Source organism: Melospiza melodia, chromosome 4 (assembly GCF_035770615.1).
Source record: "Melospiza melodia melodia isolate bMelMel2 chromosome 4, bMelMel2.pri, whole genome shotgun sequence".
Lineage (NCBI taxonomy): Eukaryota > Metazoa > Chordata > Aves > Passeriformes > Passerellidae > Melospiza > Melospiza melodia.
The window spans coordinates 59684007-59702260 of record NC_086197.1 but is presented as its reverse complement, the minus strand read 5'-3'; the positions used below and the strand labels follow the sequence as shown (position 1 = coordinate 59702260).

The following is an 18254-nucleotide window of genomic DNA, read 5'->3' as shown; positions in this document are numbered from 1 at the left end:
TGGATAGCTATTGCATTTCTAATAATGATTGCTTCTATCACTGGTCACAAAGCAAGCTGAATTTAAATTGGGATTTAGCTCACCATTTTCTTTATTTTGAGCTACCTTTAAAAGTATTCATGGAAATATTAGGTCTACCACTTTTGCTTTTCAAAGTTGTCAGCTGGCACTCACCATAACCCTCAAGAAATCACCTGAAAATATGTTTTCTCTTTAAAGTTAATGGCTGGTTTGTGGTATGTTTACACTGAAGGTACCTATTCTGCCTTAGTGTAGGAAGATTTTGATTAAGTGTTCATTTGTTTGTTTATTTATTAAATATTTACATTTCTTCACTGTTAATTTTAAAAATAGGATGACATTTCATTGGTTGATACTCTGTTGGTTACTATGAAGTAATGCATGGACTGTCAGCTACATTATTTTGCATAGTTACTTTTGTGGCAGTCAGCAAATCAGTATGATATTGTGTTTGTGTATATAATTTCCACTGAATTTTATACAAAAGTGCTGTGGGGTTAAGAACCTCAAAAGTATTAAGATATACTGCTTTTAAAAACCACCGGTATTCTGGTTTTTTCCCCTCCCTTCCCCTCAAGCATTTTACACCTAATTTTATTGTGTTGGCAGCAATTCTTCCAGTATTGTGTCAGATGTAGAAGTAATTTTTCATGGTTTGCCTTGCAACTTGAAGGGAGTGGGTGTGTGAAAATGGGCTGTCCATTTCTTATAAACACTGGGTGATGTTCACATTGTCTCATCTCTGTCTAGACAAGGATACATAGTAGAGATGAGGAAGAAACCTGTGTGTAATTTTTAGTGATCAATTGTCAGAGATTCTTCCTGCTGCAATTCCAGTACCAGTTGGGAAGAGTTAACACTTCTCGTTTGTAACCTGATGTCAGAAAGTCTGTTTTTGTCATTTGATTTCTGTGTCCCATTTTGGTAGGGTGTCTCAACTGGAAAGAAATGAGGGAGAGGCAGCTGGCCACACATTTAGAAAAGTAGACTGCATTTAGGAGGATCTGAGGCTTTGTTGCAATGTTTTTATGACATACAGACAAATAATTTGCATTCCTATCCAGTAATTTCCTCAGTTTTACATGAGACTTACCATTTCCCTTCTCTTGGCCTTCACTGGCCTAGTCTACTGAAATGATAAAATGTGTGGAAAATAAATGGTTTCTGACTTCTGAAAATGTACCTACCCGCAGTCCCAATATAAAATGATCTTCCTTGAGGCTTGATGTAACTATGATTACAGGGAGCAGATGCTGTTCCACACTGAGTGATTCCCAGTATGTATATATCACTTCCCTTCTGTTCTGAAAAGCAAGTTTCCAAATGCCTTAAACACTTTATTAAAATGAGAATGTAAAAGCTGAAGTCTTGCCTTGTCTTTGAGTTGTTTCCTCCTCTTTTGTTCAGTCAAGTGGGAACCCTGTGCAGCTGAAAAGCAGGTGACATGCAGCAAGAATCTGGCACAGCAAAGGTCTGCTTTGGGATCTTCAGAGACTGACAAAACAATCTGAGGAGAAGAAGAGGTTCCTAGTTACTGATACAAATATTTCTCTCGTGTCTTGCTGTCCTGCCAAGCAAAGTGTGTTGTTCAGCTCTAAGGAAACACAGAGGCACCAGTTGAATTTGAAGCAAATCTTAAATACTTCTCAGGACATGTAGTTTTGGTGGTGTTTTTTTGGCTTTTTTTTTTTAAATTGGAATATGGTCTAAATAAACTGTGAATTAAAAAGCTGTAAAGGTGTTTTAAGGTTGTGTTCTAGAGGCTGATGAAATGCCAGGCTCCCATCTGAGGGATTATGGACGTGTGATTTAGCATAGTAATTGTAGGTGCAGTGTTCCTGGCTGTGCCAGTCTCTGGAGAAAGTTACAGCTGTAGTCCTGGTCTCATGATCTCAAAAGCACTGCTAGTAAGAGGTCCTAGACTTGTTTTCTGGAATTAAATCTCATTTGGGTAATTCTGCTTAATCTTTGCAGAATTTATCACTTCCCATTTACATCTTTCCTTTCTCAGCCATTTTCCTAGACTGCTGTGGCTATCTGAATGTTTAAATTGATTATACTGTCATACCTTGTCCCACCTTAGATATGATGATATTTTTCCATGAGAACAGAGCTGGTGTTGGAGGCAGCTTCTGAGAATTGTGTTGAGGCTAGCTGTGAGTAGCTGTGCAGGTGACCTGATGTGGGATGGCAGAGGGACCAGTCCTTTGCATTTGTCCCACCCACTTAATGCAAGGTATTCAGTGTGTAGCATTAGCTTCTTCTGAAGAATCTCTCTACAAAAGAGAAATAGTCCTTAGAATTATTTTTTAGATTCAAATTAATTTACCTAAAATGTGCATGTACTATGCTAATATTTTTTAAATGTTAGGAGTTATACATCTTTGTTATTTAGTTTACAGAGAGTTTGACTGAGTGTTGTTCTAAAGCTGTAAGAATACTCTGGAAGCCCTGGCAACATGACCTGACTTGTGTGTTGGTGAAAGTAGTTTTACTTGTCAGTAACACTCCCAATGGGAATGCAGACTGTGAGACACTATTCTAGGATGTGAATAATTCAGTGTGTTGCTGTACTGTATTGGGTCACAGCCCAAGACAGTGGGTTGTCTTGTTTTGTATTTTCAAGCACTGACTTGCCTGTTGAGTGTTTATGCAAGCTCAGATCTTTATTTTTAAACTAAACCATGGAGAATAAACTAAAAGATTGCTTATGTAGCATGCTAGGGTTTTTTTCAGTAACTCCACAGTCTAGTTTAGTAAGGTGGTAGGAGTGTAAAACTATCCTTGGTGTAGCTTTAAGTGTTCATGATAAAAATCCAAAGACTTACAAAGGCTAAGCAGTTGCAGATTATCCAAGAGGCATATTCTTAAATTAAATGGATTACTCTTTCCATACCCTGCTTTCAATGTACAGGGAAAAGTACTTTTCACTGAAACACCTGTCTGAAATTCAAATGCAAAGCAAGACCTTTGTAATTTAATTTCAATTTTCAACAAATTGTAATCAGAAAATTTTACTTCCTTTTGCACTGCTCTGCAAGAAACTTGAAGGATGATCTTGTGCTGCAGTTAGTGACATTCTTCTGACTTATGTAATTGCCCTTGAGCAACATCAAAATACAATCACTTGGATTTATTCCACAGTCTTAAGTGTGAATTGCTGGGATAGCTCCTCCTGCTAAGCCACAATGATGTCAGTGTTTTGGGAAGAGCTGTCATTATGAGATCCCTGTTATTGGTTTGCCTCTTCACTGACCTAAAAACACTTCCTTGTGGCATAGTTCTCAAACTCGAACTGTACACAGAAAGATGAGATATTCGTTAAGAAAAGCTTGAGTTAGCTTACTTAAATGGGCACCAAAATAAGTTATTTCAAAAACTGTTGAAGCACAAGGGCTTTAGGGTGATGGTTCCTTATGTTAAGGCTGTTTTGCCCTGCCTTGCTGCACCAGAGTGGTCACACTGCCTTTCAGAAGGCTGCCAGGCTGATCACAAAACTCTGAGCTCCTCTTGCTTGAGTTTGTTCTTCTATTTCCCACTTGTAGTGGATGGGAAAACTGAGAAAAATACAAACAGGAGGGGAACAAAAAATGGAAAAAAACCCAAACGAGGGAGAAACAGAAGCTGTCACCTTTTATACATTGAGGTATTAGAATCTGTATGGGTTGGGTTTTTTTATTATTTTGGAATAGTATGCCACAAAATGTAGGCATTTCACAAATAATTTTTTTAACATACATTTTACCTGATTGTATTACATGTCAGCAGTCTGAAGACTTGAGACAGGGCCTCAGAATTCATGAAATACCTATATAACTAAATATTTTGAAAAATACTTCCTGTCAGTTCAGTCTGAGGAAAGTAGATAGAATGGTGTGTCAAAAGCTGTGCTTTTTTCTTCATCGAATGGCTGCAGACTTAAGCAAAACCATGCATCCATTCAGTTATAATCTGCCATGCATCTTGTTTTAGGAAGATACATGTGTAGAATGTGTTATGAATGAGAGGGAGTCTCTCTATTAGTGGCATCTTAAGTTACATTTATAGCTCAGACAAAAGTGTGGATTTAGGTTGTGTGGAAAGCAACACAAAGTACCTGGTGGTGCACACTGGTGTGGACAGGGAGGTTTTGGGGCATTTCCTCCTCTTACCATCACTCTTCCTGTCTCTGTTTACAGCTCCTCTGGAGTTCTGCTCAGGCTGCAGTGGGCTGCTGAGGAGAGGTTGTCCCTGTTCTGGTCTTTCACTTCTCTTCAGCCTACCAGTCATTTAGCCTTTGGGTTTTTATCCCCCAGGAGAGAGAAAGTCTTTCCTATCAATGCAGTAGCTGCCAACTTGAGATCAATATAATCTTAGCTGTAGTTATTTTTAACAGAACAGCATAACAATCCATTATGCTCCAAATAGGTGGGGTTACTGAAGGTTTTATTTTATTCTCCTGTTCACAAGCATACTGACAGGAAGCAGATGTTCTCCTAGTGTACTCTGAAGTTAGGCCAGACACAGTAAGTGAAACTTCCTTACAGGTACTTGGGTCTGAATTAGCAAGAAAATCAAATGCAGAAGTAAAGGATTTGTCTGCTGTTATTTATTTAACTTTGGCTTTCGTTTGTGATTTTTTTTTAATTGGAATAATTTCTGTTCCTTTCAGCAAGGCATCCTGTCAAAACTAGTTGAGTTTTTTAGAAGCTGGTTTCCTTTTCCACAGTATAAGAAAAATGATGACATACTTCACCGACTGGTAAGTGATCACTTTTTTTATTTTTCCATTTCCTTTCCTAATCCACAGGTCTTCCTCTCCTCTGTATCTCATCCTCTGAACATCATCTTTGGTCTGTATTGTTGGTTTTGGCTCTAAGAGTATTACTTATTCTTTAGATGATACTAATTCTGGTTTTCAGTTACTGTGCCAAATTGGGCACAGAAGGACAGGAACAGTATCAGTAGCTGGGTTAAAGATGTTCAAAATGTGGAAGATAATAAAATATTTGAGAAATTTAAGAAATTATTGAAAGCTGAAATGAGTTTAATTGCAGTGTAGGTCCCCTTTGGTGGAAGGCAGTGGGGAGACACTGACTGAGAAAGTCCTCATGTTGTAGCCTAGTGCCTCGCAGAGACCACCTGAGACAGAAAGTTCTAGAGCTTCAACTGTGTATTGCTTCACCTTCTGTTTCAGCTTGTTAGCTCAGGCACAGCCCCACCCAGGACCCATCCTGGCTTCTTTGTTCCTACACTGCTCTCTACAGGGCTTCTGCCTTTGGGAAAGGCAAAGCAAACTTTGTTTGCTCTTTCTCTGCAGCACCACTTTCCAGTCTGGGCTTGTCTCAGATCTGCTTTAACTTGTACCCAGCTCCTTCATGCTCCTAGTATGGCTTGCAAATGTCACGTCAGACTGTTCCAGAATCTAGAATTTTGATTTATTTTTTTTCTACCATGATGTAGGGATAATGGTTTCAAATGGAGCTTCAAAAGAAAACACTGAGCAACATGAGATGTTAGAATTTTCCATTTCTCACAGTTCTGCTGTATCTCAGTTCACCATTATCTCAGGAGGACATAATTTCCTCTGAAAAATTAGTGATCTTTGATTAACTTTTTTCTTCCTCCCTCTTCCCCTATGAATCAAGGGTATTAACAGCAATTTTTAGCCTTACTTTCTTAAGATGGAGGCGTAACTGAAGAACGTGGAAAACATGTTTGTCCTGCTGCACACTCCAGCAGAGTACTGAAATGACACAGGATGCATCGGAGGAGGGCAAAGTTTCCTCTTGCACACAGTCCTGAGACAAATGTTTTCCATTAAAAGTAGAATGAAAGTTATCTGAGGTGACATCTGTGCATGGAATTAAATTTCTCAACTAGCTATCTTATGGTTTCATAAAGAATCTCATTCTGTCAGTAACAGAATGAAACAGATTTTGTACTGTGAAATGTCACATTTATGTTAAAGTTTCTATTAGAGACTCTTCAGAAATACTCTTTTCTCTCCTGTACTTGGCTAGATTCAGGGACGCACATGTTCAGTGTTTGTTGGGTTTTGTTATGACATTCTTAACTTGAAGTAATTATGGTTTGGTGCAGTATGCAAATAAAAATTTCAGGGGGCTACTCTGATGGTAGTTGTCTTCATGAACTCCATACTTGTCTTCAATAGCTATAGTTGGGGCAAAAGTAGCAAATGCTAATGGCTTAAAATTCTCAACCATGTAACTCCCTAAAGCTTGCCTGAGGTTTAGCAGGTGGGAGGTCTTCAGAGCCCCTTGCTGTTTCATGTTTGGATGGAGGTCCCTTGGGAAAGGTACAAAATCCTGCAGGAGGGTACTCCACTGCCTTGGCTTGAGGCTTTGATCCAATGCTGACGCTGTTGTTATTAAGAGTCCACAAGTGACATTTGTTGACTAATTAGCAGTATCTCTCTTTCTCTCTATAAGTTTTGTTTGTTTGTTTGTTAATGATATAAATGATGTCATGACATTTTTAAAAAAAGTAATTTTCTGTTTTTTTAATTGGCATACTCTGTGGTGTGTTTCCAGTTATTGTTACAATCTGGGTGAGATCACAAAGTCAGTGTGATGCATCCTGCAAGCCTGAACTGTTAGGTAGTGTGTGAGCTTTAAAGGTTAAACAAGTTTAATAAAAATGTAGCTACTTGTGCTATATCTGAAACATTTCCCTGCTCTGGGAACAGATTGTTGTCAGTAAAGTGTAGGGTGTGTGGGTGTTTTTCTTGTTCTGCTGACTTAATTTCAAGAATTTGCATATTCTTTACTAATGCCTGGTTTTTCTCCTGCCCATTTGTATGTGGTAAGGACGTTGGATTTCGATTTGACACGCTCCGTACCATCCTGCAACAGGAAGTTCTGCTGCAGGAGGATGTGGAACTGATTGAATTCCTTGACCCCAGTATCCTGTCTGCAGGGCAGTGTAAGCAACAGGAAAACAGACAGCTTCCAACGCTACGCTCCCTAGCAACTCCTAATATTTGGTATTGTATTGAGGATATCTACCATTATAGTCACTGAGAAACAAGCAAAAAATATATTGTGCATTCTTGATATAAAATGCAACATTAAAGTAACTATATTTTTCTCATGTCCTTGGGTTTTATTCTACTGGTCCCCAGATTTTTGTATAAGTGTATGTAGTTTTTCCATTGGGCATTTTATTGAAAGAGTGAATTTTAATCTGAGGTAACTGCATGAACATGAATGAATACTCCCTGACTAATATATTCTATAAGAAGGAACTAGCATAGTTGATTAAGTAATTAAGTTCTGAAGCTATTTAGAGGTGATTTTGAAAATGAGACATGAGTGTGAAGACTGAATTAAAAAGTGTTTATTTTGGTGTGGTCTTTATAAAATATGTTGTGTGTGAGGCAGCAGTATCTGAACAGCTACCACCTGTATTTAAAAAATAACAATGCCAGTGGTTGTTCTGACAGTGTCTTGCTTGGAAATGTGGTAATCAGTAGGAAAAAATATCACATAATATGGGTCAGTGCTATTTTCTCATATATACCCTAAAAAAGTAGACAAAATTATTATAGAGTCACACCTCAGCTGTTTAAGTTGTGTCAATATTGATGCTCTCTGTCAAACGAGAACTTTTGAACCAGATTTTTCTGGTCCTGGCATTATTCAGTTTCTTTAACTTTCAGCTGATAAAGTACACTTACAAAATTTGTGAATGTTGTTCACCTCCCAGATGACATCAAGTTTGTGTTTTCATTGACCAGAGGTCAACAGTAGCTTGGAGAAATACCTTAAAAAGGATAGAAAATTCAATAAAGACCAAAGTTTAATGCTACACTTGGGAAGGAAAAGTCAAGTTAAGAAACACCAAGTGATGAATAACTGGGTATGCAGTACTACTCCAGGAAAGGATCTGCATTTCTCTGGGATGGAACAGTGTTATGATATGTACAAGGTGGTGATCAATCATCATTTGTTCTGTTCAGAAAATGGAAGGATATGGAAAAGGAGGAAGAATAATGCAATTAATCTGCCAGTGATTCAAACTGGGACTTGGGGGAAATCTTCTGAACTCTAAGGATACTTAGGAGTTGGAATAGCCACGACACTGGTTGTGGAATCTCCATTTTCATCTTTGGTCTGTCCCTGATGATCTGGGTTAACCAACCAGATGCTGAAAATGAATGAAATGAGCTGTTAAATCCCTTCTAGACTTTCATTGTTGTGATTTTATTTATTTTATTTGTGGTACTTTTTTTTTTAATGTACCAAGGAGGTTAGAGACTGTGTGTCTGTCCCTTTCAGCAGTAGTTACATATTTGGAATATTTTAACCCTGAATTTTTACTAAAACCTTTCAGTAGCCAGAAGCCTTAAAGAGTTAACACTTGTAAAGCTGGTTGAAATTTCACCACAAAACTGTCCGGGATACAGAAACACAGAGACTGTGCCTTATTTTAGAAATGGAAAAATATTCCAAGTCTATACTTCCAAACCTAAATGCAGGATACACAGCTTTAAAGGATGAAGGAAAAAAATGTATTTCATTGAAAACATTCTGGAAAAGTATAGTTGTAACGCACCTTGAAGTTGGTATCCCATCCATCTCTCTGAAGAGTGTGATTATTTTACAAAACCATGTAGTAGTATATATGAAACACAGTGTATTTTCTAGCAGTTACTTATTTATGTTGAATTTTTATAGAGGAAAGTAACAACTTTATAAGCTTTTTAAATGTCTTTGAGAAGTCACTGAGATACTCAGAAATCTATTCTTTACGGATTTTCAAAAGGTGCCAAATTTTTTTAAAAGATTATTCAAGCCATCTTTATAAAATTGTGTTAGAAACTAGTGGTGCATTGGTGTCCAAGTTAAATGAGTCAGACTCTAGAAAAAATACAGCTGGCACTAATTGAGGTATTTGCTACCAAAAGAAACATGCCCTTCCCTACTGTACTCTTGAACCTGGAAGTACAGATATTACAGTTCCTACACACCCTGGTTTATAATGCTGAGTAGTCAGGTTTTTTCTTTTTTTAATTTTCTTTTCTATTTTTTTAAAGTCATGTAAGTGTGTAAGAGAAACTGACCTTTCAAAGTGGTACATTACTCTGCTACTCATGCTGTAAAAAAGCCGAAGAAAGGTTTCCTTAGAGTTTACCAGCCAAGTAATATCATGTACGTGTTCATCTAAACCTGTCACAAGGAGTAGTTTTCAGTGGTTACAGCTCCCTTCAGGACCTACATAAAAGCCCCACAGCAAGATCTTGTAATCTCAAATGTAACTGAGAAGTTGGTCATTTTCCCACCTGTTTCCCTGAGTAATGTGCGGTGGGGTGCTGTCTGTTTGCAGGGATGTCTCGCTGTTCCTTGCCTGTGTGAGTGCGCTGCTCATGTTTCCCTCGTGGTGGGAGGAATCCTCGTGGCTGCTGTGCGCGCCCCTGCTGCTCTATGCAGCCGCTAGGGCGTGGGGCACGTGGAGGACGGCCAAGCTGCAAATGTCCCTGCGGAAACACTGCATCCAGCTGGAGGAAACAGTGGCCAATAGCCGCGCCTTCACCAACCTCGTCAGGAAAGCTCTACGGCTCATTCAGGAGACTGAAGTGATTTCCAGAGGATTTACCCTGTGAGTCTGTATTTCACTTTACTTAGCACACAGATCCATACAAACCAGCTGTTGTCTAAAATTGTCTTCTTACACTGTCTCTCATAACAACTGGAATTACTGGAAAACATAATACTTAAAGGTTTTAACTTACATGAAGTAGTATAATTACCATTCATAGTAAAAGTATGAATTCTATCATCTCAGTGTTAAAACCCCACATCCTGATGATGAATTAAGTCTCACAAAACTCAGGTGCCTTTTGAATGTCCTGCATTGCTAGCAATGAAATATATGAAGAAATAGACTTTGAACTAAGTTAACTATTTTGGAGAGTCATTCAGAGAGTTTATCTTACATTACCAAATTGATGTAAATAAACTGATCTGCAAGTAATCACTCATATTTTACAAAACAGGATGACATGAAAACCATTCTATTTTTATTTAACAAATATGTCTGAAATAATGAGAACACAATAATCAGGAAAAACCATCAAACATCATTTCCCACCTTAAGTAAAGTTAACATTAGTCTTTTTTTCTTGCATACAGTTGTTGAAACATTTAGATTCTTAAGTTACTTATTGTTGAATTTGCCTCTCTTCCACTTAAGGGATGCAAAAGTGTTTCTGGTTATTCAGCTCTTGTAGTTATTTGATAAGGTTTGCTGATTTGCTGTGTGAAAGGACATCAGAAAGTGTTCAGTGTATGCAGTGATTCCAAAGCCAACAGGCCTGTTTCTGTGCACTGTCATTGCCATGGATGCTTTTGCATTGTAACCACCTATGATGAATCCATGTGTGCCAATTCTGCTTAAGGCTAAAGGAGGTGGGAAACACCAACACCTAAAATACAGTCAACTTCTTTCTAAAACAAAATGAGAAGTTCCCTTGTGGCAACAAGATGTTTATTCATGCCAGACCAACTATTCTAAATTTAGACACGTTCTTACATGCAAGTGTGCAACTTTAGACTTAAAATTCTGGATTAATTTTTTAGCTTGAGATACCTTCAGTGTATTTCACTGAAGAAATGTTTCATTCTGCGTTTGGAGTGCATAAGCATGTCTTCACTCTGCCTAGCTATGTGGTTTTTGTTTTGGTCTGGATTTTTGCTGAAGAAGCATATACTTGAGCAATAGGCAGTCTTATCTTTGCAAACGAGTTCTTAAAAGAAATTATTGTTCAGGCTTGTCCAAATTACAGAGGAGAAAAACATTTGGATTTTTGCCTAAGTTTAAGCAAACGAACTTGTGGTCAATGTCTAAATTGCTGCTGCCTTGTTCTTTTACTACATATCTTAGATAACAGATTAACAAAAAACAGACTGGTCTTTAAGCTGATGCTTGATCTAATAGCTTCTTTACTTGAAACTTTGGCAAGCTTTTCAAAAGACTTGGGTATATGGATGGAGTGGGAGAAGTTTGACTGTGCCAGCATCTTCACTGGAACAACTGTACAGTATAAAGAAGTCAATGCTTACAAATTTTGGGTTGGTTTAGCCTAGAGGAACTTCTCACTCCAGAGTGTCCTTTTCTGCATCCACATATGCAAGAGATGCTGCTGCACATGGCAGTGTGAAATTCTTTGCTTTGCGCACCTCTTGGAGTATGATCCAAAATGCTAGATTTCCCTTTTTTTTTTTCCCTAGAATTTTCTACAGTAAACCAGCAGAACAAAGTTTAGTATTTTCTCCTGTAGTAAGATTATCAAATCTTAGTGCTTTTTCAGAAGGAGTCTCATGGCAATAGAAATGTTTGCATTTGAAAAGTTACTGAGTATCCTCTTGTATTATTTTACATCCTAGAAGGAATGAGATTTCAATGAGGTGCAGCATCCTGGTCAGTGTTACATGTGCAGCTGTTTTAAGGTACTGCTAATTCAGCACAGGCCTGTGCATTGACCATATTGTGAGTGGAAAGATACTGCAGCTGTTATTTAACTAGTGCCAAGTTGAGACTTTGACTGGTTGTACTTAGCTAAACTCTGACAGGGCAAGTCCAGGTCTGCAGCTTTGGCCTGAAGTTCCTCATGCTCCACTGCTGGTTTTCCTCCCCATGACACCATCCATTGCTGTTCTCATAGGCTAATTTATACATCCATTGAGATATCTATGGCTTTGCTTTATGCTACCCTATTTGCCCCTTGTTAATTGATACTGGGCTGTCTCTGTAAATGGTAGATTAATACTGATGAGGTTTTGGTCAGTTCTCTATAGGTTGAGTGGTTTATTACTGTGTGGTAGTGCCTGCTCTACTCAAATAGATAGTCAAACATCCTTTTGCTTTCATTCACCTCCCAGTAAAACTGACTGCAGCCACAGGAACTAGAACAGGAATTAGATCACGAACTAAGAACTTGAGGGGGGAGCTTGGATTAGATGGCCTCCAGTGGTCCCTTCCAATCTTAACTATTCTGTGATTCTGTAATCCTGTCAGACTTCTCTTACATTAGCTGCTCTCAAAAGCAACTTGATTTTCTGATTCCAGCCTGGCCTTTGGAAGTGATTAAGGCTCTATTGGAATCTCAGGTGTGTCTGCTTGGTACCAGCTCTGTGAGGCTGAGGCCTCACCTGGCTGGCTTGGATTACAGAAATTGTATAGCAAAGGTAGGGCAGTATTGCTGTCTAATTGCTTCATTTGCAATTAGCCAAATGAAGCCTGATCACAGGTTGCAGCCTAGAATTTCTGGAGGGTAATGAAAGTATGCCCATTATCTTGCACATCATAAAACAAGAACTGAAGGAATACATAATGGAAGCAGCAAGTGTTTATTCCCTTGCTTGTCACCAAAATAATTAACTTATTTTCTGAAATACTCCCTTTTTATTGTATTTTGAACTTGAATTGAGCTCTGTGAACTTAATACATATGGATGTATATTAGCATCTTTAGAGAACTGCTTTCCTGGTGGAGTGCAGTAATAGATTTTTATTAATGTGTTTATATAAACTTGTTAAAAGTTGAAAGCCAACTTAAGATTTGGCTTGTAAAATTAATGCAGAAACATGTTGTTCTATACAGTAAAATGGGTTTGGAGCCGTAGAAAAGGGGAAATTCACCCTTAAACTTTCTTTGCTTCTTGCTACTTGTGGCTGATATGCAAAGTTGATAACATTTTGATAACTTGTAAGTCCAAGTAAAATAGAGGATAAGAGAGAGACTTTTTACAAGGGTGTGTGCTGATAGGACAAGGGGGAATGGCTTTAAACTGAAATAGGGCAGGTTTAGACTAGATATTAGGACAAAAATTCTTGACTGTGAGGATGGTGGGACAGATTGTTCAGAGAAGTGGTGACTTACCCATCCCTGAAGTGTTCAGGGCCAGGCTCTATGGGGCTTTGAGAAGCCTGGTGGAAGGTGTCCCTGCCCCTGGCAGGGGGTTTGGAATTAGAGGATCTTCATATTCCCTTCCAACCCAAACCATTCTGTGATCTGTGAAGATAAATGAAACATTAGGAATTTAGGGATATGACATGCCTGACAGAAAGACATATAATAGATTCTACTAATTAAATTAGTCAAATAAGGAAGAAGTTTTTTATAAAAAGCACGGAAGCAATCCATTCCAGAAGGAAAGCAGATTGTTTTGCTGCATACTGGCAGTACATGCTGTGCTTGAGTTATGCTATATTTGTTCTCTATAGGAGCTGGAAAAGTCTGCATCACTAGTAGAATGTAGATCCCTGTTTCTTTTTTATGGTAGAAGAATTTTGCTCCTTTTCTTTGAGCTTTCTTCTGACAATTCACATGGGCTTGGGTCTACAAACTGATGTGAGAGTTTGTGCATAAACACTTCAGTTGTTACTTCCAAAAGCTAGGGAAAGGTTGGAGATTGGCATGTACTGCATTACATACTGTGTTCCCTTGTGAAAGATCCAGCAAGGCTAGCATTTTAATTTACATTTAGAAATGGAAATGAACACACTTTGGTTATTTTTTTCAGATTTTAAAGTCGTTTATGAGATGTTATATAAACCATTTTAATAACACATAATTTAAAATGGTATGCAGATATTTTCTATAGTATTTCAGCTAGCATATTCAATATATGGCAATATTTGGCATGAATCTGCTTGTGTTAATGGTGTTAAACATACTGATATATGGTTCCAGCCTTGCTCACTGGGTGGGCTGCTCTGGTTTTCATATTTGATAGTGAAGGCCACAAGCTATTTCCCCTCCCAAAGTGCAGCATGGTCCAGCTGAGCACATGGAGTAGGACTGACATTTTCCCAGCAGTGTCAGTCTGCTGACTTGGTCAGCTTTTTAGTCAGATGGACTACAGAAATAGTTTCCAATGGAGCAACCCCCCTCAGGCTTACCAGGTACCCTGTATGCTTTTCCCTTTTAAGTGACTACACATGAAATCACCTCTTCACCCTGCCCTGGGAAAGGTGAGAGCAGAACTGGGCTTCCAGTCCCCAAACAATAAATCACAATTGATTGTCCTGTTGTCCAGACCATGTTAATTCCTGAGCTGATTCTAGTAAAATCAGTCCCAGCAAGCAGAGTGCACCTAGGCTGTTTCCAGAGTCTCAGTTACAGGTTTGACATCAGATTGTACATGAAAAGATACAGCTGGAGCTTAAAGTTCCACAGACCTGTTCAATGTTCACCCAGATCACAATTCATTTTATTTCCAGATGAGATGATTTCTTACAGTGCTAAAGCCAGTCTGAGTCATATTCTAATAGGCAAATGGCATTGTTTCTTTTAAATTGTATATTCACCTGAATAGCCAGACACGAAATGTATCTTCCAATATGCTTGTGTGGTGTATACATGTCATGTGTTTACCTGTCAAGACTCTCACAAACATAGCTGCCATTCATTGCATGATGATAAAATCTATGTCACTTCTCAAATAATATTTTTCTTCACCTAGAAAATTCTCTGCATCAGGAAGGTTAAAAGAATATAGTGTTTTGTATGGAAAGCTATGTGTTGGCACCTTTTTCCTGCAAAAAATACTGAAAAAATAAATTTGGATATAAAGAGGCATATGTTAAATGCATGCTTATTAAAACTTCCAAAGCTGACAGTGGGTTTGTAATAGTTTTGTATCCTGATAATGTTATGGTAAGTCTACTATTATTAGACCATTTTGGAAAATTTTAGAGAAAATAAATGTGCTCAGGAGTTTTGTCACAGCTCCGATGAGAATAAATTAAGGCTATTTACTGAGAAATCTTGGCTGCTGTTTGAAATTTTGATTAAATATATCATTGATATGATCAGGGTTTAGTCTCATAGTTACTGAGTGATTTGAAAAAGCCTTCTAAATAATGAAATAGGAAAACTGATGTACTGTTCTTTAAAAATACTTTAGGACATCTGTACAGTTGTATCACATTTTACTTTTCAAGTTTGCTTGACAGGGTCAGTGCCGCTTGCCCATTTAATAAAGCTGGACAGCATCCTAGTCAGCACCTGATCGGCCTGCGCAAAGCCGTGTACCGATCCGTCAGAGCCAACTTCCGAGCTGCAAGACTGGCCACTCTGTACATGCTGAAAAAATATCCTTCCTCTAAAAACCCACCACTTCAGGTAGTCCATGCTGCCTACTGCCACTTGTGCCAATGCTGAGGGTCAGGATGTCTAGAAACATACAGTATCTAATTACGTGAACAAGTGAAAGAAAAGGTAGCTTGGTAAAGTGGGGCTTGTGTTTGGTTTGGAACATGCTTTAAATTTGCCTTTTTGTGTACTGTGCAGTGTGATAAGATTCAGTGCACTGAAAACTTTGTATCATTATTGACACCCATGCTTTGGTATAAGTGCTAGTGATGCGTTTCAGAGCCCTTCAAGATTTTGTTTTATAATTCCTCTTAGCCCAAAATATCCCTTGCACCAACATATCCTCTTCTCTGAACAATATGGCCTTTCACTCAACATCCCTGTGTTCAAAGGTAAGTTGGTTTTCTTCTACCAAATTATCTGCAGCAAATTAAGCTTTTATGTTAATGTATATCTCAAATATGTTGGAAGGAAATCAGTCTGATGAACCTGTGACAGAGAATTAAAAATTTTAGGTCACAGCTTTATTCATGGTGGTACAAATTGCATACACTTGATATGTTATCATTCTCACTTCTATTCAGTAGAACTAGAAGTTCAGCAATATTTGCTTGTGGCTGGTTTACCCTCTTTTAGTTAGATAGCTGCCTTCAGTGAGTACAGTTAAATATTTTTTACCTAATTAAAATTTGTTCCCATGGAGAAGAGAAAATATGCAGTCACATTTTAGCCTTATACCAGGCAGTTGTGTCAAACTCGGTAGGCCAGTGATTTAATGAGAGGAAAAGTCATATTGCTTACATTTTGTGTGGGGAGACAGTTGGGTACTAGCAGAAACAACTCAGCATTTGCTCACACCATTCTTGCTCTGATTTGTTCATGTCAGCAAGAGTGCATTGCTTAAAGTCACAGAACAAAATGCCATAGAAAAGAGTATTTCTCTTTTAAATCAGAATCTAAGGTTATAGCAGGATGCAATGGCTGAAAGCCTAAACTAGGAATTAGGCACTTTGGGTTAAGTATTTACAGGATGTCGTGCAGACCAGTTCAAAAGCTCTCTGCACTGTCCTCCATTGAATTGTGTGGTAACTCAGGCAGTGCTTCCCTTGGCATGATAGCTGCTGAACACTTTTATTCTTAAGAGCCTTGTGGGTTCTGCATCATGGGAATCTGGTGTAGCTATATACAAGCTGGATGGAGGAAATCTTGTAGCTTGTGTTACTGGCTGATGTTAATAATCCCATCCTCTGCTGGCAGAATGGTCTAATTTGAACTATTTCTGTAGGTAGGACTTGGGCATTGGACCATGTAAACTTAAAAAGCTTGGATTTTGGTGTGAGGTGATGTGCTTTGCTGTCAAGGCATAAATAGTGTTATTTTTTTATTAGTGATAAAACCAGACATTGGATAGGAATATTTTAAATTGAGTGATATCTTACCCTATTAGAATGGAATGCATATAAAATGCATTCTGTGCCTTTGAGATGCACCGGGCACAGGGACATTTGCAAATTTCATGTAGTAAATCTAGTAAAAACTTGTTTCTGCTCTGTAAAGGTTTAGTTATTGCATCATGAACTGTTAGAAAAACCCATACCTTTAACTAGGGAGAGGGCAAGTTCATGCAAGAAAACAAGTAAGCTAAACAAAAAGTAGTACCCTCTTGAGATGATAAACGCTTAAATTGCCACGCTGAAATATCTGAGTAGGGACACTTGGGCATTTTTCAGTGCAGTGTTTCTTCCTTGACCAGCCAGTTCATCACATGCTTAGCTCACCCCTGGTTAGCAGGTGAGAATTTGTAGAAGAGCAGCTTGGATTTCCTAGGGATCCTGTGAATCCCTCCTATTAGGTCTTCAGACGGGAATGTGCTTTTGAAGACTGAAGTATGAATGTTAAATTGTTACATACAGGGATACATTAGCATTCTTGCTTTTCTATAACTAAATAAGAGTGTCTAACCTGATAAGAGGTTAGACATTCACTGTAGAGGTATTTTATTCTGGATTTGACAGTTCATTGTTAAGTAGCATTGCCTTCTCTTCTTTCCAGCTAATAAAGCATGTAAGTTAAACAGATGAATGAAATATTTTCACAGAGACAAATAAAAAATTAACTAAGATAGTTAGGCTTTAGTATTTTGGCTTTAACTACTGACTGGGAGTCAGTAGGGCTAAAAATACAACGAGATCAAAGTGCACAAAGGAAGTGTGTTCCTGTATATAATGGTGTGTATGTGTTTAAACTCTCCAAATGTTTGATCCTTAGGAAGTTAATGGGGGCATGGGATCAGTTCTCTGCTTTGAAATGGGAGTGGAAGGGCTGCAATAGAGGAGGGCAAGGCAGGAGGTGGAGGAGGCCCCTGGGAATTCCTCCCTGGCTGAGACACAGCATGGGTAAGTGGCTCCTTGGTCAAACCTCACGTTTGAGATGTTGCCTGGAATTTATTTTTAGCATGACTTAAGAATCCATGTGTGTCCAAACTGCTTTTTGTGGTGTTCATACTGTTGGAAATGCCATGTTGCAGGAAAAGGCTAACCAGGAGTACAAGTAGTTTCTAAGATTAGTGGTCCTGAAGGGTTTTGACCTGACTTTTCAATTTCTGGTGGAGTTACCATCCTCATCCTGTGTGCTCCCTCTGCTGGGCATGCTGTCAGGTTAATTCAGAATAGACACCATATATGTGAGGCAGCTGCTGGTGACAGCAGTAATGTTCTGATCCTAATTAATTTACAGGGTTTTGTTTGAACATTTAATAAGCTTCTTCCTTTCCAGACATTAGGAATAAAGGAGGGAGAAATGTCATTTTTTTAGATCCTGGACACTTTGCTTTACTGTTTCCTGGGACACAGAATATTACTTTTTCCTGCAGTGTTCTTCTGCTTAACTAGTAGAAGTCTCTCGAGGAAATTAGTTTTGCAAGTTCAATCCTATGAGAATTTAGCACATGGAAAATTTGGGTGTGAAAGCAGATGGAACTCATAGCTTCCCCCTGAAAACACATTAGATGGACAAGAGACAAGTGCTTCTAATTGGCTTTATGTGCAAGAGATGAGAGCATTCAGTTTCTAGATCAAACTATAAATGAAAAACAAATATATTAAATTAAGACCATATTTTAATTAATGCTTTAC

At 38.3% G+C, this 18254-nt stretch overlaps 1 protein-coding gene and 1 long non-coding RNA gene across 6 annotated transcripts in view; one reads left to right on the top strand and one right to left on the bottom strand.

The window, feature by feature from the left end:
• VEZT (vezatin, adherens junctions transmembrane protein) overlaps positions 1-18254 on the top strand; it is a 53155-nt gene that overhangs the window by 15105 nt on the left and 19796 nt on the right. For 2 of the 5 annotated variants that reach the window (XM_063154868.1, XM_063154871.1), the window contains exons 3-6: positions 4673-4762; positions 6831-7006; positions 9349-9621; positions 14982-15119. In XM_063154868.1, coding sequence (XP_063010938.1) covers positions 4673-4762; positions 6831-7006; positions 9349-9621; positions 14982-15119 — 677 coding nt within the window. Of the gene's footprint in view, positions 1-4672; positions 4763-6830; positions 7007-9348; positions 9622-14969; positions 15120-18254 lie in introns of those variants that run through there. The other 3 variants (XM_063154867.1, XM_063154870.1, XM_063154869.1) reach the window with 2 other exon arrangements.
• Positions 1413-7826, bottom strand: LOC134417547 (uncharacterized). Its single transcript, XR_010027585.1, has 3 exons — positions 7700-7826; positions 2090-2297; positions 1413-1528 (listed from the first exon to the last, which is right to left on the bottom strand). It is a non-coding gene; the product is annotated as an uncharacterized LOC134417547 (long non-coding RNA).